General features: G+C 36.4%; 2 protein-coding genes across 7 annotated transcripts in view; both read right to left on the minus strand.

Moving 5' to 3' along the window:
- LOC120491246 (NACHT, LRR and PYD domains-containing protein 3) lies at window positions 1-16,464 on the minus strand. 5 transcript variants are annotated; one of them, XM_089124486.1, is made up of 15 exons: window positions 16,415-16,464; window positions 15,977-16,068; window positions 14,827-14,934; window positions 13,022-13,129; window positions 12,837-12,891; window positions 11,902-12,124; window positions 9,407-11,156; window positions 8,508-8,681; window positions 7,988-8,146; window positions 5,695-5,868; window positions 5,214-5,387; window positions 3,219-3,392; window positions 1,951-2,124; window positions 624-797; window positions 1-382 (listed from the first exon to the last, which is right to left on the minus strand). In XM_089124486.1, the coding sequence occupies exons 2-15, from the start codon at window positions 16,027-16,029 to the stop codon at window positions 370-372; spliced, it is 3,513 nt and encodes a 1,170-aa protein (XP_088980612.1). In that variant the 5' UTR covers window positions 16,030-16,068; window positions 16,415-16,464; the 3' UTR covers window positions 1-369. The 5 variants fall into 5 exon arrangements, with proteins under 5 accessions (XP_088980612.1, XP_088980610.1, XP_088980613.1 ...); XM_089124484.1 differs by having other exon boundaries at window positions 7,988-8,161; XM_089124487.1 differs by lacking the exon at window positions 14,827-14,934 and having other exon boundaries at window positions 7,988-8,161.
- Window positions 16,465-22,801: 6,337 nt separating this feature from the next.
- bltp3a (bridge-like lipid transfer protein family member 3A) overlaps window positions 22,802-24,747 on the minus strand; it is a 49,834-nt gene continuing 47,888 nt past the window's right edge. For both annotated transcript variants that reach the window (XM_039663993.2, XM_039663992.2), the window contains exon 21: window positions 22,802-23,492. In XM_039663993.2, coding sequence (XP_039519927.2) covers window positions 23,382-23,492 — 111 coding nt within the window. In that variant the 3' untranslated portion in view covers window positions 22,802-23,381. The remainder of the gene's footprint in view (window positions 23,493-24,747) is intronic.

Raw genomic sequence — 24,747 nt, forward strand, 5'->3', positions numbered from 1 at the left:
TCATGTTTATTTTTCTTTATTTGACAAAAAGCAGAAAACCCTTAAGGTTTCCTGGAGAGGAGAGGTATCCAAGTCACACCTACAGGTTTAGTCGCTTAGTCTCCTGGGCACTATCATAAAAACTCTTTTCTCTGCTTCTGTATTTCATGTCGTCTTTAAATTGTATAGATGCTTTCAATTGGCATAGTAAACTACAAATATGTTTTGACATTTATGATCAATTTCTTCTCATGTTCATCATTTGTAAGTCACTTTGTTGTCATTACATCATATGGCTAAATAACTAAATGTCCAGTAGGGAAAAGTAAGTACATCCGGTTGATTATGGTAGAAATCAGTTGTTTGGATTGCCATTTGTAGTTGATTGTTTTAGGTAAGGATACTGTAAAAAAAATAAAAATAAAAATAAGACCGAAAACTTGAATGAATAAACATTTTACTGTAAAAAAATAAGACACATTAATATACACTTGTTATGAGAATCATTTACAAAGATGAAAATATTTTTTGTAGGTTATGTTGAAATAATTCTGTTTAATTGAATTGAATATTGTGAATGACAGACACTTTACTAGTAATATGAAATTAAACATTTATAAATCATGGAGCAAATCATCACTCACTGTAATTTCTCCAGTTTATAGTTTGGATCCTGCAGTAAGTCGGAAAGCAACTTCACTCCTGAATCACCCAGTTTATTGTTGCTCAGATTAAGCTCTCTCATGTGTGAGGGGTTTGATCTCAGAGCTGAAGACAATGCAGCACAACCTTCTTCTCCAATACTGCAGTTATACAGCCTATAGAGAATAAAAAGTACAAACAATCCTTAATGTTTCCTTCAATGTTGTGCATCTGAAATCTATGTATTTTTGAGAGATGTCTATTTTGTGTATGTAACAATTATTTATGAGCACAGTTTTTAAATGATTTTTTACAACAAAATGTATAGAAAATCAAAAAGCTCACTGGAAAAAGCATACACTGGCTGCCTACAACATAATCAAATTTTAATATTTTGTTCTCCCTTGTTTTTGTATCTGTTCATAATTTCTTATGGCAAAAATTATAACAACACATTTTGGCATGTTTCATTCCATCCATCCATCTTCTTCCGCTTATCCGGGGCCGGGTCGGGCCTGCACCGATCCGTCTGTCAATCTCCCTTTCCATCCTTCCCTCACTCGTGAACAAAACCGCAAGATACTTAAACTCCTCCACTTGAGGAAGGATCTATCCACCAACTTGAAGTGGGCAAGCCACCCTTTTCCGACTGAGGACCATGGCCTCGGATTTGGAGGTGCTGATTTTCATCCCAGCTGCTTCACACTCGGCTGCAAACCGCCCCAGTGCATGCTAAAGGTCCTGGTCTGAAAGGGCCAACACGACAACATCATCCGCAAAGAGCAGAGATGAAATCGTGTGGTCCTCAAACCTGACACCCTCCGGCCCCTGGCATTATCACAAATAAAATACTTGGCTCCAAGCACAACTACGCACTTGTTATGGTTCTGTTCTGTCATGTTGTCTTTTATTTTGAAGTTCTGATCCATTTTCTTTAGTTCCTTTTCCCTACTCTGTTTAGTTTCGGTTACTGTGGTTACTGATTTTTTTTTCTTTTTTAACATATTAGTTTCACCTAGTTTGGTTTCCTTTGTTCCAACCATGTTTTTATAACCCTGTTTCTTTGTTGTTCTTTGTCCGTTCTTGTTTGATTTAAATGTTGTTTATGTTACTCTCTTGAGTTATCTCCAATGTGTCCAGATAATTAATAAAGACTGTTTTGTTTTTAAATCTCATTTGTCTTTGTGCCTGTTGACTACATGTTACAGCAATGTTCCTATAACATGTTTAACAAGTATTTAAAAAGGATGAGGATGTTAATTTCCATATGAGGCATCCCTTTTATCTTTTTTACTACAAATACAATATGATGACCAGTGCAGAACTCACTGCAGTTTCTCCAGTTTACATTTCCTTTCCTTCAATAGTTCAGAGAGCAGCTTAATTCCTGAATCGTCTAGTTTATTATTGCTCAAATCCAGTTCTCTCAGGTGTGAGGGATTTGATCTCAGAGCTGAAGCCAGGGCAGCACAACCTTCTTCTTGAAATTCGCACAATTTCAGCCTGCAGATGAAAGGAGAGAAAATCATATACATTTATGTGTAAGTGTTAGAATCAACTGAATGTGAGCTTTGTATGTTATCATTCTAAAGAAAAAAATCAGCCTGTGTATCAAGAGTTGTGAACAGCCTGCAGAATGAGACAAGATAACATAATCACATGATGTTGGATGCATTTTGAAACAACCTGCAAATTTGACATTGTTTTATCCTTTTGATCTTTCATTCAAAAAATGCTCAAAATTCTAACCTTTCGTTGAAGTAAAACAATTGAGTGGGGGGACACTCACATTATGAAATGTTTTTCTCCAATGCATGTTAACTACAATTATTGTCACTCCTATAAATTCTTATGTAAGTATATTACCATTCATATTTTTCTTCTTTTCTTTTTTTGTTAGCACACAAGTGTGACTTGGAGCATCCAGCCATGACTTTCTGTTCAGCAAGTGTATAAATATAAGGAAACTTTCAAATTCCCTTAAAGGGATACTCCACTTTTTTGGAAATAGGCTCATTTTACCACTCCACAAGAGTTAAACAGTTGGGTTTTACCATTTTCAAATGTATTGAGGCGATTTTTTGATATTTAGAAGAATACCAGTAACTAAAGAGTTTCAGGTCTCATTGACTTCCATAGTATATTTTTTTCCTACTATGGAAGTCAATGAGACCAGAAACTGTCTGGTTACTGACATTCTTCTAAATATCAGAAAATCGGCAGAATGTATTTTCAAAACGGTAAAACTCAACTGTTAAACTTTGTGGGAGTGGTAAAATGAACATATTTCCAAAAAAAAGTGGAGTATACCTTTAATCATTCTTCACAATGAGTAAAACCAACGAATATAGTTCTGATGTGCAGCAAAAGATTGTTGAGCTTTGCAAAATAGAAAGTGGCTGTGCGAAAATAGATAAAGCATTGAAAATCCCCATTTCTGCCATAAAGGGCAATAATTAAGAATAAAAAAAAGAGTAAGAATAATAATTAAGAAGAAATGAAAGGAGTACATTAAATAGTTCATACTGAATTTCAGAAAACCAGAACAAGATCATTTCACTTTGGTGCTGCCTCTCAATAACTACATAGACACTTACTGTAGTTTCCCCAGTTTACAGTGATTATCCTGTAGTAGATCAGAAAGCAGCTTTACCCCTGTGTCTCCTATTTCATTTCCATTGAGATTTAGATCTCTCAGATGTGAGGGGTTTGATCTCAAACCTGAAACTAGAGCTTTAAAACACTCCTCAGTAATAGAGCAGTCAGACAGCCTATAGAGAAAAAGAGAAAGTCAAACCTTTCAGTTCAACACATGCATTCAGAAAAAAAAAATTATGTCTAGAACAGTCATTTTTAGAGAAACGGGTAAGTTAAACACATAATTGATTAAAAACTGACTGTGAAAATCCATAAGTAGTATTAATGTAAGGAACAGCCAGGTTGGTGAAATCAGAGGCCGTCACTATCAGACAGGCTGCTTCCAGTGTCTTGAGATCTTGCAATAAAGATTTCTGAACTAATGGGGCACGAGTTAGATTGGCCAATCAGAAAATGCTTATCGAACTAGGAGGACTGAAAATCCAGAGGCTCGTCGTCATGTCGAGGTTCTCAGAGGCGCGAATTTGCACGTCCACTCAGTGTAGGCTGCAGAAGGCTGCATTCCCAAAATCTTCCAAGTCTGAAGCATAAATTCATGTGCATGTGACAGGCCGAGGTATTTCTCACACTTACCGTGCGGGTCATCACTTGCAATGAAGCGAGAGCACAGTTCCATTGTGCTTCACTGAGAGGAGAACAAAGCAAGTTCCACTACATGCGGACGCTGAAGCACAAAAAATTGCTTAACTAGCATGGGCTAGATAAACCACTTCCTCTGAGGAAGAAAATCTGAGGGGCAGATGGAGTGTTCCCTCATCCTTCCCTCGGGTCCTTTTGACCCAAAAATCATTTTGTAAAAATGTTCAAAATTCTAGAGGTAATGAGAGGTCCAAGACCCTAGGAAGCCTTTTAGTGGCAAGAGTCATGAAATATAATTTTACATATTTATTTAAAATTAATCAAGTTAAGTTGAAAGAATAATAATTTCGCAAGGTAAACATTTGTTGAAAGTAAATTAGTGGAAGTAAAATATTTTTCATATAATATATTGAGGGTTTTTTCTTAATTTTGTTTTCAGTTTGTTTATATTCAGTTTCCCTTTTCCATTGTTGGTTGGATCCCAAATGGCACACTTCATTTGGACTCGTGACCTTAAATCACGAGTCCAAATGAGTGCTCGCAAAGTGTATGAGTCCGTAGGGTGTCCCATGTGGCATTTCAGCGCTCAAAAGTGTGCTTGCGAGCACCGCATTTGTGCCCTCGATGCGGACTTCGGTGAAGCCTGCACTTCTGCACCCTCCACACGATTTACCTACCCAGGAATCATTGTGAACTACTCATCAGATCAATGAGGGGAGTTTCGTGGCTGTTCAACTTTCGGTCGCATGATGTCATCAAGCCTGTCCCAAAATACACTCTCACATGCACCAGCACCCCTTAGGTTTGCACTTCCTGAAGTCACCAAGAGTGAAATGTGAACTCGAAGGAGGTCCACAAAGCCAGAGTGTGCCATTTGGGATCCAGCCGTTCTAGCCAGTCTTTAGTTGTCATAGTAACTAATTTGACTTGTCATTCTGTTCAGATGTGTGCCATGTTATCGTTTTCATAAAAGTTTGTGTGTTTTCCCTTTAGTTTGTATGGTCTTGTTAATGTGATGTTATGTTTGCTTGCCTGCCTTTTGCTGAAGATGCCTTTGGATATTATTAAAAATAGTTTGAACCTGGTTCTTCGTCTTTGTGTGCTTTCCAAAAATGTACTATGACATACATTCTGTTATTGTTTCAGTTTCATTTTTGTGGACCTTTAGATTTTATCCATAAAAAAATGGTTAAAATTAAGCATTTATCAAACACAAATCCTGTACTCCCGTGGTGTATGTGATCTTTGTGGTTAAATTTGTGGGAAAAAACAAAACAAAACCTGGAAATCATCCCATATGTCTGTATTATAACCATATTTACCGTTTTACAATATGGTAAAATAGTGGAACTCACTGTAGTTTCTCCAGTTTGCAGTGTGTGTCCTTCACTAGACAAGAGAGTTGCTTCACCCCTGAAACTCCTGGTTTATTATAGTTCAGATTCATTTCTCTCAGGTGTGTGGGGTTTGATCTCAAAGCTGTAGCCAAAGCAGCACAACCGTCTTCTCCAATACTGCAGTTACACAACCTGTAGAGAATATACAAAAAGAAGCATTCTTATTCTGCTTTTCCGACACTGTAATATAAATATACTTTTCCATTGGCAGAATGTGTTTATGTATTGTTTGATGTTGTTTTTTCTACTATTCTATCAATAGTCTTGTATAACTACAGAGAAATATAGAAAATTAGATCAGAAATAATGTATAAGGACTATTATTATTTAAATAAATATCCAGCCCATTGGTTAACAATTATAACTATTATTTATTATAACTCAATTATAACATCTGTCTAATGATAGCATCAAAATTATAATAACTAATAAGACTCACTGCAGTTTCACCAGTTTACAGTGTGGATCATGCAGTAGATTAGAGAGCAGTTCCACTGCTGAGTGTCCTGGTTTATTATAGCTCAGATTCAGTTCTCTCAGGTTTGAAGGATTTGATATCAGAGATGATGCCAGAGCAGTACAAACTTCCTCTCCAAGACGGCAGTTATAAAGCCTGTAGAGAGAAAAAGAATCCTCAAATGAACAGCTCAATACAATTGAAAGTGTCTGACTAAAATATTCACTGAGGCAGAGTTACAAAAAAAATGCAGCATGAGAGTAAACCTGACTGTTGAACACAGGGGTTTGGATGGCATGTATATTTTTATAACATATTTTCTGCCTTTTTTTCCCTTTTTTGAACAAAAACAGAAAAATGCCATTTCCGGCAGCTGAAATTTTGCTGCATCCATAATTTAACACTCTGAGGGGGTCTGAGGGGGTTTTGGGGTCCTGGAAATGACATGCCCTGACCTTTGTGCTTTTTTTTGTTGTTTCTTAAAAAACATATTGGCTAAAGTCTCATTACACTGTATTGAGAACAAACTGGGGTACAATCATATGTGAGCTACATGTATGTTGTAACGACGAGACTGATTAAACAAACCATTGTTCCAGTTAATCTTTACAACCCCACACCCAGGCAGACTCTGTGCTGTTGGCTTGCCCCACTGAGAATTATCACAATTTTGCTTATCTTATACACTTTAGAAAAGCACTGCTTTGGGAGACAGTGCCTGCACAGAAACGTACAGGCTACAACAAACAGACATGCAGTCCCACAGAAATGGAATAATTTCCACTAATTCAGTGACAAATCTGTCTAATAAATAATAAACGTGCATTTCCCCAGTATATTTTGTGTATTATTAGTGCTTGCATATAGTCTTTTTACATTGTATAGTGTTTTGCATGCTTGATTATATCCTCCTGGGACCCAGGAATAGATTTTTTGTCCACTGTAGTGGACATTATGTTTTAGTGTATTTCTCTGACACCATGCATGTCACCATTTTTAACTACTAACCACCATTATTAAACTACTATTTAATGTAGCCCAATATAGGGGGTGTACCTATCTTTGTCCACACTCTCTTGCACACAATCTTAACTATGTTTTTCTATTCATTGTTTTTTAATGTTGTCCCTGTACATGGTTAGAGACATATAACATGCCATTTTATTGCAGTCTCAGACTTTTAGACACTATTGTTACATAAAATGAGTTTGTGAGAAGCAAAAAAATAAATATCTTGTCTGTCATTAACTCTTTCCCCGCCAGCGTTTTAAAAAAAAGTTGCCAGCCACCGCCAGGGTTTTTGACGATTTTCGCTAAATTTGAATGCCCCGCTGAATATTTTCTTCCATGAATATATGAAGATGATATATATAAAAATAAAGATCTGAGCCTCTGCTTTTAGGCAAAAAAAACGTTTTTATTTTATCTTCATCTGTTCTTTTTTTATTGCCTCTTGAACAGAGGTAGGTTTTGTCAAAAACACAACATTTTGGACAAAAAACTGAGAAAAAGGTATTTTTATCAAACAAGTGCATTTAAAAGCAGAATACATTCAGATGTTGTTTCCTTCATATATAAAACTTTCCAAAATAAATTAAAAACATAAAATAAATGTAAAATATATCACATTTCCCAGGATGTAAGGGAAATGTAACTTTTGCAATAAAACTTCTGCCTCTGCCTCTCTGTGTTCTACCTGTGAATAATGAATAATTGGAATTACAATAAACAGGCCTAGACACACACACACACACACACACAAATACATATTACAATGTGGTAAATGTGCACAAAGAGAGAAATAATTTGACAATTACACCTTCATATTTAGACAGCCACACATAAATGCCTGCACACACACATACTATAGTGTCATAATATTATACGATCTATCTGCGGCACGTCCATGGCTAGCATGAACATGTGCATCTCTCTCACTGACTACTTCGTCCCGATCAGATTCAGAATTATCAAATAAAGAGTGATCGGACTCCGAGTCCATTAACCTCCAGTACTTCAGCCATATACCTCTGCATTGTCTGTCTGATACATTCTCACTACTCCACTGTTTGAGACGATTGCGATCTGTTTCTCTGATCAAAGAGTTGCGCAATCATTCAGGACATGCGCGCGGGTCTTCCTTACCGTATACCACCTAAAACACGGATACCCGGAAAATTCCGTGTTTGGCGCAGATGCGTTTTTTCATTAAACACGGAAAATTCCGTGTTTGGCGGGGAAAGAGTTAAAAACCCGTCAGTACAGCAGCACTCACAATAACTTCTCCAGTTTACAGTGTGGGTCCTTCAATAGATCAGAGAGCAACTTCCCTCCTGAGTCCCTTGGTTTATTGCAGCTCAGATCCAGTTCTCTCAGGTGTGAGGGATTTGATCTCAGAGCTGTAACCAGAGCAACACAACCTTCTTCTCCAATTCTGCAGTTAGACAGTCTGTAGAGAATATATTTATTAACAGCAATTCAGCTGAACTTCTGAACAATTCTCAAAGCTACTCTGCACAAGTTGTAAAATACTTTGAAGTGATCAACACAAACAAAAGAGCTGGAAAATGATATTAATTGTTAGTGTTTGACTGATGTATTGACATTAAAAACAAATAAACTATTAGTGGTTAACAAATATGCAAGCTATATACACAAAAGGAGAAGATGTGGAGCAGGGGTGCCCAATCCTACACCTAAATGATTACTATTCTGCAGTCATAAGTGATGTTAGACTGTTTACAGGCAGGTGTGTTTCATATTACAATTGAAAAAAACTTTGAGTAACATCTTACTTTAGAGTCTGCAGTTTACATTGAGGATTCTTCAGTCCATCAGAGAGTAGCTTCAGTCCTGAATCTTGCAGGTTGTTGAAACTCAGGTTCAGCTCTCTCAGACTTGAAGGGTTTGAGCTGAGAACTGAGGCCAGTGTTGAACAGCTCTCCTTTGTCAGATTACAACTCTGTAGACTTTAAGAGAAGTGATCAAAATAACCATGTAACTACAGACACCGAATTACTTATGTTCAAAAGATACAGTATCCCATTATTTTTCAGCTTTTCGACAAAACTCAATATAAAAAATGTGATGTATTTGCTTTCAAATAAGTTAAAACAATTTTTATATGAAGAAACCTTCCTGTAAAGCTACAGTACAATGAAAATACTATGCTTGTCTGTGAAAATGCTGTAAAGTGAGGATGTTTTCAAAAATAATGCCACAAATGGATTTTATTTATCAGTTAACTTAATCATTATTAACTAAATCAAATAAATATTTGGTGAGATCACCCTTTGTATTTCAAAATTTGTCCTAGGTTCACTTGCTTATAGTTTATTTAAGTTTAGGTTTCTAAGGGAGGTTTCTTCAAGTTTCTTAGAGATGTTGCCACAGTTCTTCTGGATTTATTTTTTCTGTAATTTTTCTGTTTCTTTGTGTAATCACAGACGGACTTGATGATGGTGTGGAGTCATGTGGAGCAAACCAGCTGTTTTCAGACTCATTCAAAAACCTCACTCGATTATTACAATTAATGGCAAATGGATTGTGGCAAATGAAAATACGAAAATGGCTAAGACTTTTGCACAGTGCTATATATATTGAAATGTGGTATGTTTACCAATGCAATACTTTCAGAGCATTAAAGCAATAAATAAACTATGATGTATGATGCTTTGATTAGAAAAATGCTCACTCAGATTTTTTAGAAATTTTGATGACTGGCAACAGCATCAAAAGACCTTCTTCAGATGGTTTATATTTACTCAGTTGAAACTCATCAAGCTCCTCTTTTGAGTTCAGCAACACAAAAACCAGAGCTGACCACTGAGCAGGAGAAAGACGGATTCTACGGAAAGGAATGACATCCATCCTGCTCAAAAAATTTTGAACTTCTTGAACTAGTGAATGATCATCCAGTTCATTCAAACAGTGGAACAGATTGATGGACTTCTCGGGGGATGGATTTTCCTTGATCTTCATCTTAATGTACTCTACTATTTCCTTTTTGCTGTCAGATCTGCTTTCTGTCTGTGTCAGGATGCCTCGTAAGATCGTCTGATTGGACTCCAGTGAGAGACCCAGAAGGAAGCGGAGGTAAAGGTCCCAGTGTCCAGTTTTACTCTGTAAAGCCTTGTCTATTTCCCCTTTCAGTAAATCAGTCATGCTAATTTTTGTTTCTTTTTCTGAAAGAAATGTGAATAAAGCAGCAATGAACTCCTGAACGCTGAGATGAACAAAGCTGTACACCTTCCCCAGGTACAGTCCTAACTCCTCTCTGAAGATCTGGGTACAGACTCCAGAGTACACTGATGCTTCTCTGACATCAATACCAAACTGTTTCAGATCTTCCTCATAAAAGATCAGGTTCCCCCTTTCCAACTGTTCAAAAGCTAGTTTTCCCAGTGAGAAGATGGTCCTCTTGGCCTGCTGAAGATCTACTTCATTTTTCCCATCATACTTCTGGGTTTTCAGTTTGGTCTGATAGATCAGGAAGTGAGCGAACATTTGAGTGAGAGTCTTTGGGATCTCTGCACTCTCTTTTTCACTCAACATCTTCTCTAGAACAGAGGCTGAGATCCAGCAGAACACTGGGATGTGACACATGATGTGGAGGCTCCTTGATGATTTGATGTGTGTGATGATTCTTTTGGCCAGATTCTGATCACCTATTCTTTTGCTGAAATACTCGTCCTTCTGAGGGTCATTGAAACCTCGTACCTCCGTGACCTGGTCGACACACTCAGGGGGGATCTGACCGGCTGCTGCTGGTCGAGTGGTGATCCAGAGGAGAGCAGAAGGAAGAAGATTGCCCTTGATGAGGTTGGTCAGCAGCACATCCACTGAGGCTGATTCTGTTTCATCAAACAAGCTATCATTGTTCTGGAAATCTAGAGGAAGTCGACACTCATCCAGTCCATCAAATATGAACAGGACTTTGAGGTCATTAAAGTCTGTTGCTCTCAGTTCGTCTGTATCCATAAAAAAGCATTGAAGAAGTTTCATCAGACTTATATTCTTTTTATTCATTAAATTGAGTTCTCTGAAAGGAATGGGAAATATGACATGAACATCCTGATTGTCTTTTTCTTCCGCCCAATCTAGAATGAACTTCTGCACAGAGACTGTTTTTCCAATTCCAGCAACTCCTTTAGTCAGTACAGTTCTGATGGGCTTGTCTCTTTCAGGTGAGGCTTTAAAGACGTCATTGCATTTGATTGGCGTTTCATGTGTCACTGGTCTCCATGATGTTGCCTCAATTTGTTTGACCTCATGTTGATTATCGACCTCTTCTCTCTCTCCCACTGTGATGTATAGCTCTGTGTAGATCTCATGTAGAGGTATTGAGTTTCCTTGATATGATATTCCATCATATGCATCATTAATTGTATGGAACTTTTCTTTTACTGTAGATTTGTGTTGTACCAGACAGAAAGGGGAATGTTCTGATAAATAGAGACAGATAAAAGAAACATTGATATTCATAAGCCATATATTAAATAACTTTACAATTTATTATTTTTCTGATACACTCTCAGAAAAAAAGGTACAAAAGCTGTCACTGGGCTGTACCTTTTCAAAAGGTGAACTTTTGTCCATTTTAGGTGTTAATATGTACATTTTAGGTGCTAATAAGTACATTTTAGGTGCTAAGTACATTTTAGGTGTTGATATGTACATTTCAGGAGCTATTATGTTCATTTTAGGTCCTAATATGTACATTTTAGGTGCTAATATGTACATTTTAGGTGCTAACATGTACATTTTAAGTGTTAATATTTACATTTCAGGAGCTAATGTGTCCATTTTAGGTGCTAATATATAATTTTTAGGTGCTAATTGTCCATTTTAGGTGTTAATATGTCCATTTAGGTGTTAATATGTCCATTTAGGTGTTAATATGTACGTTTTAGGTGCTAACATGTACCAAAGGTACCAATATGAAGCGTTTGGGTACAAAAGTGTACCTTTTAAAAAGGTACAGCAGTGACAGCTTTTGTACCCTTTTTTTGAGAATGTACAATAAACAAAAATAGTGCCCACAAATGTACCTTGTCCCCATTCACTTTCATTTTAAGGGAAAAAGCACTTTGGGCATTCTGGTAGATTAGTCCTTTTGTATTTCACACAAGCCATTGATACAGATTTGTAACATGAGAATAAATATTGATATTCCTATAAAGCTCTTACTGGTCTGAAGTGTGTTAGTGATGTCTGTATGGTTCCTGTTTGTCGAGACCTGCAGTGTCTTCAGAAGCCCCTGTCTGAATCTGCTCTGCTCTTCATCATCCTCCTCCTTTCTTTCAGAGAATTCTGGGTTATCAGTTCTCTGACCTTCATCCTCAACCTCATCCTCCTCTCTTTCAGAGAATTCTGGGTTATCTGGGCGCAGCAGTCTTGTGGACCTCTTCAACTTTTTTCATCAAAGAGATGATGATTTTCACAAATTAGGCATTTTTTCTTGATATCACCTGATATCTAATATGTCAACACAGATACAAAAATACACTGTGTGCCACTATTATCTATTATTTTCAGCACAACAAATTAGAAATATTAAACTAGTTTGTTATAAAATTATATTAGTCTAGGACTAAAATTACACAATGACAGGAAAAGCAGATTTTTCTTTCTGTTTTAAAGTGCCATTTGAGTCTCAGGACTAGGCTTATTCTCCGTCCGGAAACCATCCCTAATAGTAGACAAGTGGTGGATCACAGTTCCAATTACTTAGAGCACGAAAGAGGCATTTCTACTGACTCAAAAAACACCAGGAAAAAGATGCCTAGTGTCCAATACCACCTTTATGAACATGCCATTGTCCTGCAGCAGGAGGCAGGAGTACTGCAGATGTGGACAGAGCAATAAACTGTAATGTATGTAATGTAAGATGCCTAAGACAGTGCTACAGGGAGAAAGGAAGGACAGCTGATCGTATTTGCAATGCCAAACCACTTGTTAGCATGTAACCCCCAAACTAACAAGCTAACTTAAATAACACTAATTGTCCGTTACCAATAAGACAAACATATTAACCTTAAAAACCAATTATATAAATGACCACTCATAGTCATGTCTCTGAAGGGATGTCATTTTTAGTGGGATTTATATGGTAAAACACATACCTTAAAAAAGTTCAACTGCCTTCTTGTGGAAGACTTTGTTTCCTCCTGATTCATACTGTGGTTGTGGGAAGATTTCTTGTAAATATTTGATCAGGCGTGTAATTCACAAATTGTGTATTTGTCATCTTGAATCTTCAAATTAATGTTCAGACTCCTCCAGCTCTAAACCATGAGTCTGTCCTCACCTCACATCAGCAGAAGAGTCGCCTGAACTGAAGTCATGTGGTTCATCCATTGACTGCACGCTCTTCATGGTCTCACCTCGGGGTTTAGTAGATTCGCTTCGAATAAGACTGAAAAACAGAAACAATTCATCCCTCATGCTGTTCAAATTTTGTATGATTCCTTTCTTCTGAAGAACTCTGAGGAAGATATTTTGAAGAAGGTTTCAACATGTTTTGACCAAGCAAGCAATGATCCAAAAGTGAACCCCCCCGACTTTCATTGTGATGAGGAAGTGGTGGATTTCTTATATCCTCATTTACAGCTAATAATAAATTCTTAATAATTAATATACGGTACAAGTAACTGGTATGCTATATGAGGGGTGACAGAGAGTCTGGCCCACATTAAAAATGCAATTACTGTTATTTAGCATTTAATCTGGCTCCCATAAAATATGCATTTATGTTTATATATTATTTCAAGATCATTTATGCAATCAATGTATCCATTGCATAACTGGCCTGTATGCTATTATGCGAAACTCATGATTTGAGACCAAAGTCAAAGAGGTAAAACAGTTTGATCTATGCTGTAATTCCAATATTATCAACACAATCTCACTACCAACTCATAATGTATGCATTTTAAATTTAAAATCATACCCCAAAATATACATCACATAATTTGACCATGACAATGAAAATTCTCATGCCCATTCCCTCTGTGTAAAAAGGAAATTTGCATTGTCGCTAATACTGTAACTAATAATAATACTGTAAATCAAAGTCTTTGCCATGAAAATTCTTCCCTTGAAATCTTGAATCAAGCTCTACATGAGATTTTCTGTCTGTCTGATTCACATAAAATTGGGTATGCACATTCTCGAGATATTCCAGATAAAAATGTACCAAAAGACTATTGATTAATTTAATCGATATGGAGATACAGGCCAATCTAGCTCTGGGAGCCAGGTGTCTTTCTGAAGGGCACATGATGATTCTATATGGTATTGAAGACATTAACTTTTAAAAGCATCATTATATTCAAATTGTAAACACATGAGGAGAGTCTCTGCTTGAAAGACCCACGACTGGCAGATGAACGTGCTACTACATTTCTCTCCGAAACGGTAAGAAATTAAATTAGATAGAATGGAGGATTTTAACTGTGACGAGATGATTGACAGGGCAGTTTACGCTGATAGGAGGCACACGACAGATCTGTCCGTTAAAGACGATGCAGTATGTCCCAAAGCTTGCCTATTCTTTTGCTACACACTCAAAAGTACTTTTTCTTCACAAAAAGAGCACATACTTTTAGGGCGTAGTATATGTAGGCGAATTGGGACGGAGGGACTAAAACTGACGGTATATACACAAGTGCTAAACGAGATGATGAGAAACAGCTGAACACAATTAACACTCAGTGATAGAGAGGATCATGGGAAATGTAGTAAAAGAGTGTAGGAAACCGTGCGCAAGAGGACCTCTAGTGGTTACCCTGGAAACACAAACTAGACACTGTGACAACACCAGCTAAACACCTTTTTTTCAGGATCTGAGTGGACAGCCCTCAATGTTGTGCCAAGGGATCAAGATGATTCAGTGTTCACACTTTTGGGGAAGTTCCCCCCCAAAACACAAATTTCATACAAATAGTAGTAAATGAACACTTGAACAAGTACACTTTTTAAATAAAAAAAGTCCAACTGCCTTCTTGTGGAAGACCTGATTCATACTGTGGTTGTGGGAAGATTTCTTGGAAATATTTAATCAGGCGTGTAATTCACAAATTGAAAAGCTGTAAACCATGAGTCTGTCCTCACCTCACATCAGCAGAAGAGTCGCCTGAACTGAAGTCATGTGGTTCATCCATTGACTGCACACTCTTCATGGTCTCACCTCGGGGTTTAGTAGATTCGCTTCGAATAAGACTGAAAAACAGAAACAATTAATCCCTCATGCTGTTCAAATTTTGTATGATTTCTTTCTTCTGAAGAGCTCTAAGGAAGATATCTTGAAGAAGATTACATGTTTTGACCAAGCAATGATCCAACAGTGAACCCCACCCCGACTTTCATTGTGATGAGGAAGTGGTGGATTTCTTATCATCCTCATTTACAGCTAATAATACATTCTTAATAATTAATATACGGTACAAGTAACCGGTATGCTATTCGAAGGGTGACAGAGAGTCTGTCCCGCATTAAAAATGCATTCAATTTTCACACATTTGGGGAAAATCCCCCCCAAAACATAAAATTCATAAATAGTAGTAAATGAACACTTGGACCAAATACACTTTTTAAATCAAAAATCGGATTAAATGAATCAAGTGGAATCTACTTTTGGACAAGATCATGTGTCTGATTTATCAAATATATTGAAAAAAAAGTTAAAATTGTTGACTATCTACATTTTTTCTAGTTATGCTAGGCTCTAAAATATTTTAGGGAGTAGAAATTGACATGTCTGAAATTCAAAAATCACAAACAACTGAAAATGTACTGTTAATTCATTGGTCAAAAATAATTTAATGCGGTATATTGCCACTCCTGTAAAAAATAAATAAGCAGCTATATTTTAGAAATATTTGTACATGGGGTGCCTTCAAATTTTGCCATGAAGTCCAAAAATTTAAAAACCATCATACTCGAAGAACTGAATTTTAAGCAAGGAAATGTATTTTAAGCAAGAGGTAAGCAAGATTCTGGGATCCTTGTGGCAGTCGGACCTGTTCATCCAGCAGTCATGAGACTCTCTCTACCTCACATGAGCAAAAGTGTTTCCTGAACTGATGTTTATTGGGTCATCCATTAACTGATGGCTCTTTATGGACAAACAGGAGTTTAGGAGATTCACTTGACTAAAACTAAACAGCAATTCGACATTGTTTTTTTGTTTTGTTTCAAATAACTAAATTGCAAATGAATATCAAATGCTGAAATTGGCCACTGCACAGTGACTCTGACTCACCATTCATATATCTTTGCACCGGTTTCTCCGGAGAAACTCTTTCTGGAAGCCATGGCACCATTTAAAATGTTGATTATATATCTGCAAATAAACTAAGCACAAACATATTAGCAATTCAGATACATCAAATCATCAAAAGTCTCTGTATTTATTATAGTGGCTGTATGTCCAAAGGGATTTGCGATGTAGCTGTTAGTTTTGAATGTTAATATTCTCTTGTGAGGTTTACCATTTGTTTTTGTTTTAATTTTTCAAGTGTTGGTATTTGACCAGTACTTGAAACTTGCTGACATCCTTATTCACATGAATATACATTACATTTTTATATATTACATACTATAATAAGACTTACAAACGTGTAACAAACAACTCTTAATTCTCTATGATTTTGTTTTAGTTAATTGTGTCAATGTGTAAAGCACAAGCTGTGATACTCACTGTATTTGTCTTTCCTTGTGTAATTCCCGTCTTCTTACCAAGTGCTTCCTTGATTCTTTTGTAAGTAGTTTTACTGGTAGTTTTACTTTCACCTGTGGAGGAGGAGTCTGTAGGCCAGGGGTGTTGAATTAAATTTCCAAGAGGTCCAGTCTCTGTATTTCAGAGTTGAAAAACGCCCTACACAGTTGAAGTCAAGGATAAGGATACTCTGAACAAACGAGTGGTGTCTGAGAATTTTTATCCCCTCAAAAATTAAATTACTTAACTTGTTTAGCCAAATTGGACTTCAAAATTAAACTGTCAAAAAACATCAGATGTTTAATCAGACTTTTAGACAGCCCGATACCTTGCACATATTACACATAAGATTTACTGTGAAAGGATCTGGATCCAGATGGATATATTAAAGTGTCCCTATTATGAAATTTTGAAAATGAAATGTCTGGCTAGAGAAATGACATGTAGTGTGAACAAAAACATACTGCAAATTTAAAAAAAAATAAATAAATATTCACAAACTCACAAATGTAAAAATAAAAAGTGCCTGTCCCTGTTCACTTGGCGCCTATCAATGGTGCAATATCCGCGTTATCCCTGATTTCCGTTCGTACTGCCTTAAAAATCATAAAAAAATCAAACATTATGGACCATGGCATGCAGACTTTGGGACAAAAGGAAATAACTAAAATGAGATCAAAATCAGCGCGGCGTTTTCGAGATGCCGAGAGTTCCACGTCCGCCGACAAACTTCGAATTGACAGAGCTTCACGAGTCACGACTTCTTGCTTTGTCTTGTCAAAGCAGGGGTTTACTCTGTATATTTACATTTATGGATATACAATTTTACAATAAATAAATAGATTACAAACATTTTTGTATTAATAATTTGTTAATACAAAAACCTACTTTGATTAGAATCTTGTCATTAATGTAAAACCCAAAAAGAACGCGTCTATGAAATAAGGAAAAATCACAAAACATATTTTGGTCATGCAGTTCTCAGCAGAATAAGTGTATCAATAGAGAGAGTATAACTAACACAAGATACACAAAGTTCAACTTTAAGAAACATTTTATTGATCATCATTGGTGACATTTTCACACAGTTATGGTTCACAGAACCAACAAAATATCAGTTTGGTTTTAATGTTTTGCTCCAGGACTTTAATATTGGTGATGAAATGACATTAGCATACTTTAATGAATAGATCAGAGGTCAAAATAAACATGTTGTCCACAGCAGGACATTTACTGGGATGAACATGTGACATTCAATTTACCAAAAACAAGGAGAAATCAATGTAACAATTTAAAACTTCCCATACACCCAGCAGAGTTTGCAGCCCAAAACATTCAGTTTAGACAAATCATGCAATCTTCTGGAGAAGAAAAAATACTCAGATTTTTCTCTAAAAAAATGCCTTTGGACACAATACATGGATGGCAGCTAGGGTCATTTTGTGAATTTGAGAAATATTTGAGTTCATATTGAAATCTCTGACTTTTGATTACAGACTTTGGTATCTTGGCAAATCTGAGGCATTGTTGAGATCTTTTCTGAAACTCTAGAGGAGAAATGTAAAATTAGTGTATATAAGGGCATTTCTGATTCTTACAAAAATATCGCAAATCATTACCTAGAACTACTTTCACTTTTCAGACTAATGAAGAGACCATTCATCCTGTTCGTGAGAAAACTATCAAACTTAAACGAAACATATGTCGTACTGGACAAATAATCTGATTTAACTGCACACAGAAATAGAAGTTCAGTAAGTTAGTACCACCTACACAGCTAAAACAATCAATACAATTAGTCAAATCAGGTCAATATGCTCATAGTATGCTCATTCTGATCACATATACTAATCTACAACAGTCAAATAATGACCCTTAAATAAACGTATTAAAACTCTCACTCGACACAACAGTCTGTGACCTTGATGATGTTGCACTTGTGAAAGATTTCAAGTAAAAATCATGCATTGAACACCAAAATTATTTTCTCTCTTCCATGCACTGAATGAATAATATTTCAATTACTACCGTCTACAGGAAATGTCTTTACAGTTTTTAGACAATAATTGTAACCGCTGGTTTTCCAAAATTTTTTGGAAGACATGATAGATCTTATAATACACTAACAGGGAATGTTTAGTGTATATAAATGCTACACATTTCACCGAAAGCTGAAGCACAGGACCATCACAGGTTGATACAGAAACAGAAAATGCACTTTCAAATAAAGTCAAAAATTAAGCGTCACATTTGAAACTAAACGGACACTTGCTGATAAATCAATCCAGATGTTTGAAGACAGAAAGATGTTGATAGGACACATTCATCCCGCCGTTTCCTATAATCCCACAAGATTATCAGCCTCATAATACTGATTTACACGGAAAAGCCTTGTGACAGTCCTAAACATTACACCACACAACTTCATTGTAGAGCCAGACCGAAATATCGGCAGGCCGATATTATCGGCCGACATTAGGCATTTTCCAAACTATCGTTATCGGCTGTTATAATGGCTGAATAATGAATATTTAAAAAAAAAAAAAAAAAAACAACAACAAAAAACGGACAAAACACGCTTGAACCATGTCATGAGTGTTGGAGTTGTATAGTTTGTCCAGAGGGCACTCTACACCATCCCTGTTGGCAACACTCGTTGAGTTGGTCACGAGACATACATTGCTTAAATAACGATTAAAAGAGCATCCCCATCAGTTCTCTTAACTCAAATAAGCATGACAAAATTTGTTACTATCATGTCCAGTTTTGCTGCTGTTAAATAAGCCGAGAGTGAAGCGGAATTAGCTAGTAATAGTTACGTTACGTTGTTACAGTGTAGGTGACTGACTGTCCTTTTAACTTTTGACAATGTGACTGAAGTATTTCTTTAATAGCGCGTGACAGTTATGGCAATGAGACGGATCATCTCTCCTTGGCCTATTATATTGAAAATGTATGTTTTACAATTTGCAGAATGATGTAATCGATTGCTAAATTATGGCTCTTCATAGACTAAATAACCACAAAGCTAGCTAATGCCACTATCATCAGTCAGTCTGTTCTGTTGTGACAATAAAAGAAACAAGTTTATTTTTAAAATGCATTATCATATTATTTTAGTTAAAACTCATAAATAACTACAAATAACTAATGTTAGGGAAATCTTTTAATAATTTGTTGCGCGTTTCATAAAAAAAAAAAATCGGCCGATATATCGGAATATCGGATTTTAAAACCAACAAATATTTGTATCGGTATCGGCCTTCAAAATCCTTTATCGGTCGGGCTCTACTTCATGGAGTCAAAAAGCTGTAATTGTAAAGTAAATAACTTTTGCTTACTTAAATAACTTACAGGACATCAAACAGAAACACGTTTCACATTATCCTTATATCACAGCTCCTAGTCAAACATTTTAAAAGGGGGTTAGCTCAACAATAAAAAATATGAAATTATTTTCATTATTTTTATATAAAACAAAAAAAATTACCCACGTCATTGCTCTACTTTGTAACAAACATCCAGTCACAAGAAACCATCTCCTCATACAAATAAAGTTCAAGTATGCATTAACATTAATGTTTTAAAGTGTCTTATTTCGTGTAACAGACTATGAACATACATAAACACTAAACAAAACAAATTAATGCTAGATTCACGCTATGTCGTAATTAGGGTTGGGTATCGAGAATCGAGTATCGATTGGAACCGGGACTAACTTTTCGTTTTTCCCAGAATCGTTCAAAAGTTAAAATTTCGATTCCTAGTTTGGATATTCACAGTCCGCCGAGCGGTAGAAGAAACCGCTGAACAACACCAACGAAGAAGCGTCTACCGGAAGTGTTGGCATAACCGCGCAAGTCGAACATGAGTCGGCGGTCCAAAGTGTGGCTTCACTTTTCTAAAAATAACGAAATCTCGGCAAAATGCAAAATTTGTGACAAAAGGAGTATTTGTGACAGAAGGAGTATTTCCTTCAGAAAGGATTATTTCCTTCCGAAAGACCGTTGGTTAGCAAGGTTAGCTAAACTTTTTTGACTCTGCCTCTTAAAAGAATCGGAATTGAGAATCGTTAGAAACCGGAATCGAAACAAGGAATCGGAATCGTTCAAATTCAAACGATACCCAACCCTAGTCGTAATTACCCAAGTTGACAATGTAACAAGTCTAGATCGCTCTGAATGTGTGCTACATTGACACAAGCGACAATAATACTGAATAAAAGTGACTTCACAACTTCACCAATGTGTACTTCAATGTGTTCTCATCCCTTCAGCGGTGCAGTATGAGGTGTGTGATCTTACACTACAGGAAACGGACATCATCTCAATGTGACTCTGAGGACGTGTCGGTTAATACAAGTACCATCTGTTCTACATTAAACCTCAGATCAAGGGCGATATATAGTGAACATTCAAGTCAAAGTGCTTTTGTTTCAGCTTCCTTCATCAATAACACACACACACACACACATCAGCTCAACTCTACACACCGCACTGATTCAGATGAATAGCAGCTAAAAAGAAACGTACTATACAGTACGCTAGTCAAATCCACTGCTCTGTTCCCTAAACCTAGTAGTCTAGTAACCCTTTAAATACAACATCCTCAGTCATGGAACCTCATAAGCGACAGATTTATTTTTGATTTATTATCTTTGAGAGCAGCATCATTTGCGGAGTACCTTTTGTAACAACACGTCTACTATGTCTTGATATTCTGTCTATTAGGGCTGGGTATTGACAGATTCCACTAAGACTTGATTAAATTCTATATTGATTCGTTTATATAAAAATACATTTCTTTTCTCAAAGAATTGAAATTCTTATTCAATTGCTGTTTACTTTGAGGTATAATGATAGATGATATAGGCCTATGACAGTTATTAGATCAATGTTTAATTAGAGGCTACTGTACGTTGCTCAGTGAATGGTAGATTTCAAGACTCACACCTGAAAGTAAATGTGTTGCTAATCCTAAAACGTGACAGTGGTCCTATTTACACCTGGTATTAAGATACGTTTCAATCGATCAGATTCGGATCAAACTAAGGTATAAACAGGTCTAAAGCGCTTTGAGCTTGTCCACTTTTCACCACTTCCAGAGGGAGTTGAAAACACATTAGACCGAATTGCTTTCGTAGTGTAAACGCTCGTGTGGTCGAATGTGTTCAAACAGCCACAAAAGACCGTCTTCTCTCCACATACTGACCTAGTGAGTAACATTATGAGAAAAGCTCTAGCCAGACGGGATTCAAACTTTGTCGGCTAACCCAAGTCTATTTTGAAGAGGAAAAATGAACCGAGCACAATGCTGTCACACCATTCCTGATTTAACACACACTCACAGTGTTTGGTGCGGTCTTGGTTGAAAGAGATGGATTAAAACACCAGGTGTAAACGGGAATGTGTCTCCCTCGAACACTTGTGATCTTATCGACCAAAATGCATCTTAAAAGGATAGTTCACTTTGAAATTAATTTTTGATATGTTTTAGCTTACCTCAAGGGCATCCAAGATGTAGGTGTCTTTGTTTCCGCAGTATTTTCAATTTTGACATTTTTCAGTAAAACCGTTGTTGTCTGTCAGTCATATAATGCAGGTATGGGGGTCCACCTCAAAGAGCATGCACAGAGAAGTCCAAATTAAACATGATTTAATGACTCGTAAATGTAAGTACACACTGATGGCCTAAGACAAGAAACGAGCGGTTTGTGTGAGAAAACGAACAGTATTTATATTGTTTTTACCTCTTGAAACGAGCGATTCGTGTGCGAAAACGAACAATATTTATATTGTTTTTACCTCGTGTAACCACAGCCACGTCTAACTGATCTGAATCAGATGTTCAACTGAACCGAGCTGAACCGTGTCCAACGTTACCAGAAGTGTGTTTTACCTTTCACTAAACATAATTTGGATATATCGAAATAGTCTTCCATTGCGATTTCCTGTATATCTAAATATGTTTAGTGAAAGGTAAAACTTCCGAAATCTCCATGTAAACAATGCGTGACGTAGACGCGCGAGAGATCACTTCCGCCGTAACGTTGGACACTGTTCAGTTCGGTTCAGTTGGACATTGGACAACTGATTCAGATCAGTTGGACATGGCTGTGGTTACACGAGGTAAAAACGATATAAATATTGTTCGTTTTCTCACACGAATCGCTCGTTTCGTGTTTTAGGCCATCAATGTGTACTTACATTTAAAAGTCATTAAATCATGTTAAATTTTGACTTCTCTGTGCATGCTCGTTGAGGTGGACCCCCTAAAACTGCATTATATGACTGACAGACAACAACGGTTTGACTGAAAAATATCAAAATTGAAAATACTGTGGAAACAAAGACACCTACATTTTGGATGCCCTTGAGGTAAGTTAAAACATATTAAAGTGAACTATCCCTTTAACACCAGGTGTCAACAGCATCAAAGTGAAAATGGAGACCGATTAAAATTATCGATAATCTTTGCAATAATCTCACTAGGTTTGGGAACAGAGCTTGTATCTACCAGCACTACACAGCCTTGGTACCAAACAACACTCAGACGTGTCTATAAAATCTAAAAGCTTTACATAGTCCAGTCATGAAATCAAAAAAGACTAATGTGCAAGAAGCATGCTGACCAGAAGTGAAGAGATGATCTATTGTGTGGTAAACAGGGTCTTCGGCAGAGAAAGAGCTTCACTTCAGTCCTGCTCCAACTGGAAACTTGGAGAGCCGATGTAGTTCAGTCACAAAGAGAGAAAAGTCACTGTACAGGAAGACTGGGTGCAGGACGCCCACAGAGACTGAAGAGAGGAGATGGCGTCTGGTCTTACAGACAGGGATGGATGAGAACTTTGAGTCAGAAAAGGGGAAGGTCTTCTTGTTCTGTTTTATCTACAAGACATGTTAGCTTGTGCCTCATTTGGATTGAAGTGTGGTTTCTTTCCCTTTATACATCATAAGGTGAATGAGGGGTTGTGTTTCCTGACTTCCTGTAGCAGGCGCTCTCGGTCCGACAGAGCTTTCTCGAGAGCCGACTGGACGTCAGTGAGTTTGGACTCCAGAGACTGCACCAACAGAGAAGCACATACATATTACATCCATCCTGAACTAAATATTAAATTATATCAGCTATGATCAGTTGAAGCACAAAAACGCATAAAAAAAAAAACTAAAAAGAGACAATTTTAGAGAGAAGTTGAACTTGTAACAATACACCTTCATGCATGAATAATAAAAGACGTTTAGACTTCAAACATGTGATTAAGATATCGAATACCACGGTTAACGTTTGAGTCCTCTCTCGTTCTCGGAAGGAATCATAGCCAAACACTGGACAATTACAATCACTCTATCGCTCTGAATTTTGATTCCTCCAAAAAAGAACTCAATGTTTGCCCTCAAAATTATGAAAGTCCATTTTTGCCAGATTAGAAAAAACAAAACAAAACAACAAAAAAACATTCTTTGGTAAAAGTCATAATTAAAACATAAAAAGTCAAAATTGAGACAGTAAGTCATAATTCTGACATACTGTAAAAAAATAAAAAAAATAATAGAGATTCTGACAAAAAGTCAAAATTAAGTAGAAATTCACAAAAATAATTATGATGTCAAAATTGACAATTATCAGTTGATACGAGTCAAAATTAAGAGATAGTATGAGTTTTTAGACCATGTCAAAATCTCATATTTATGCCTTAGCATCCCCTAATTTTCACTTTTGTATGACTCACCTCAATTTTTAACGTTTTATCTCAATATATCATATTAATGATTTTTATTATAACAATGATTTTTTCTTACATAGCAGAAATGGTCATCCGTACAAAACTCATTTGCACTGTTTATTTCAAATATGGTGCATCAAGATGCATTACGTGACGATTTGATGCCCTTGATTTGTCCACGCACAGCCTTTATGCATCTTGACATGCCATATCGGAATTAAATAAAAGCATAAATGAGATTTGAAAACTACAATGAATAGGCATAATTATGTTATTATAATATCTTAATTATATTATATATTATATGATATATCATTATATTATATTATGTAATTATAATATCTTAAACAGAACTCAAACAGGCCAAATATAGACCATTTTACACGATGTAAACAACACTTCCTGTTTCAGTTTGTAACTGCTTTCTTTATTTCACATGTAAAGAAAACATCTTAAAGATATTTGTTTAACTTTTTGATTCAGTTTTATATGTTTTGTTGGTTGTATTTTATCCCAGCTTTTATGTAGTGTTAAAAAACTGAAACAGGAAGTGCTTCTGGACCAGTGTTGTTTACATCTTGCAAAATGGTCT

Source organism: Pimephales promelas, chromosome 20, assembly GCF_988280905.1.
Source record: "Pimephales promelas chromosome 20, fPimPro1.hap1.1, whole genome shotgun sequence".
Taxonomy (NCBI): Eukaryota; Metazoa; Chordata; class Actinopteri; order Cypriniformes; family Leuciscidae; genus Pimephales; species Pimephales promelas.

Bases quoted from the DNA above. Each gene is read 5' to 3' on its own strand.
- LOC120491246 (XM_089124484.1), bottom strand. From the start codon at position 16,029: ATGGCTTCCAGAAAGAGTTTCTCCGGAGAAACCGGTGCAAAGATATAT. The intron at 11,157-11,901 runs GTAAGAGCTTTA...TCTATTTATCAG, and splicing joins CACTAACACACTTCAGACCA to AACATTCCCCTTTCTGTCTG. The intron at 8,162-8,507 runs GTAAGATGTTAC...TATTCTCTACAG, and splicing joins TGTAAACTGCAGACTCTAAA to ACTGTCTAACTGCAGAATTG.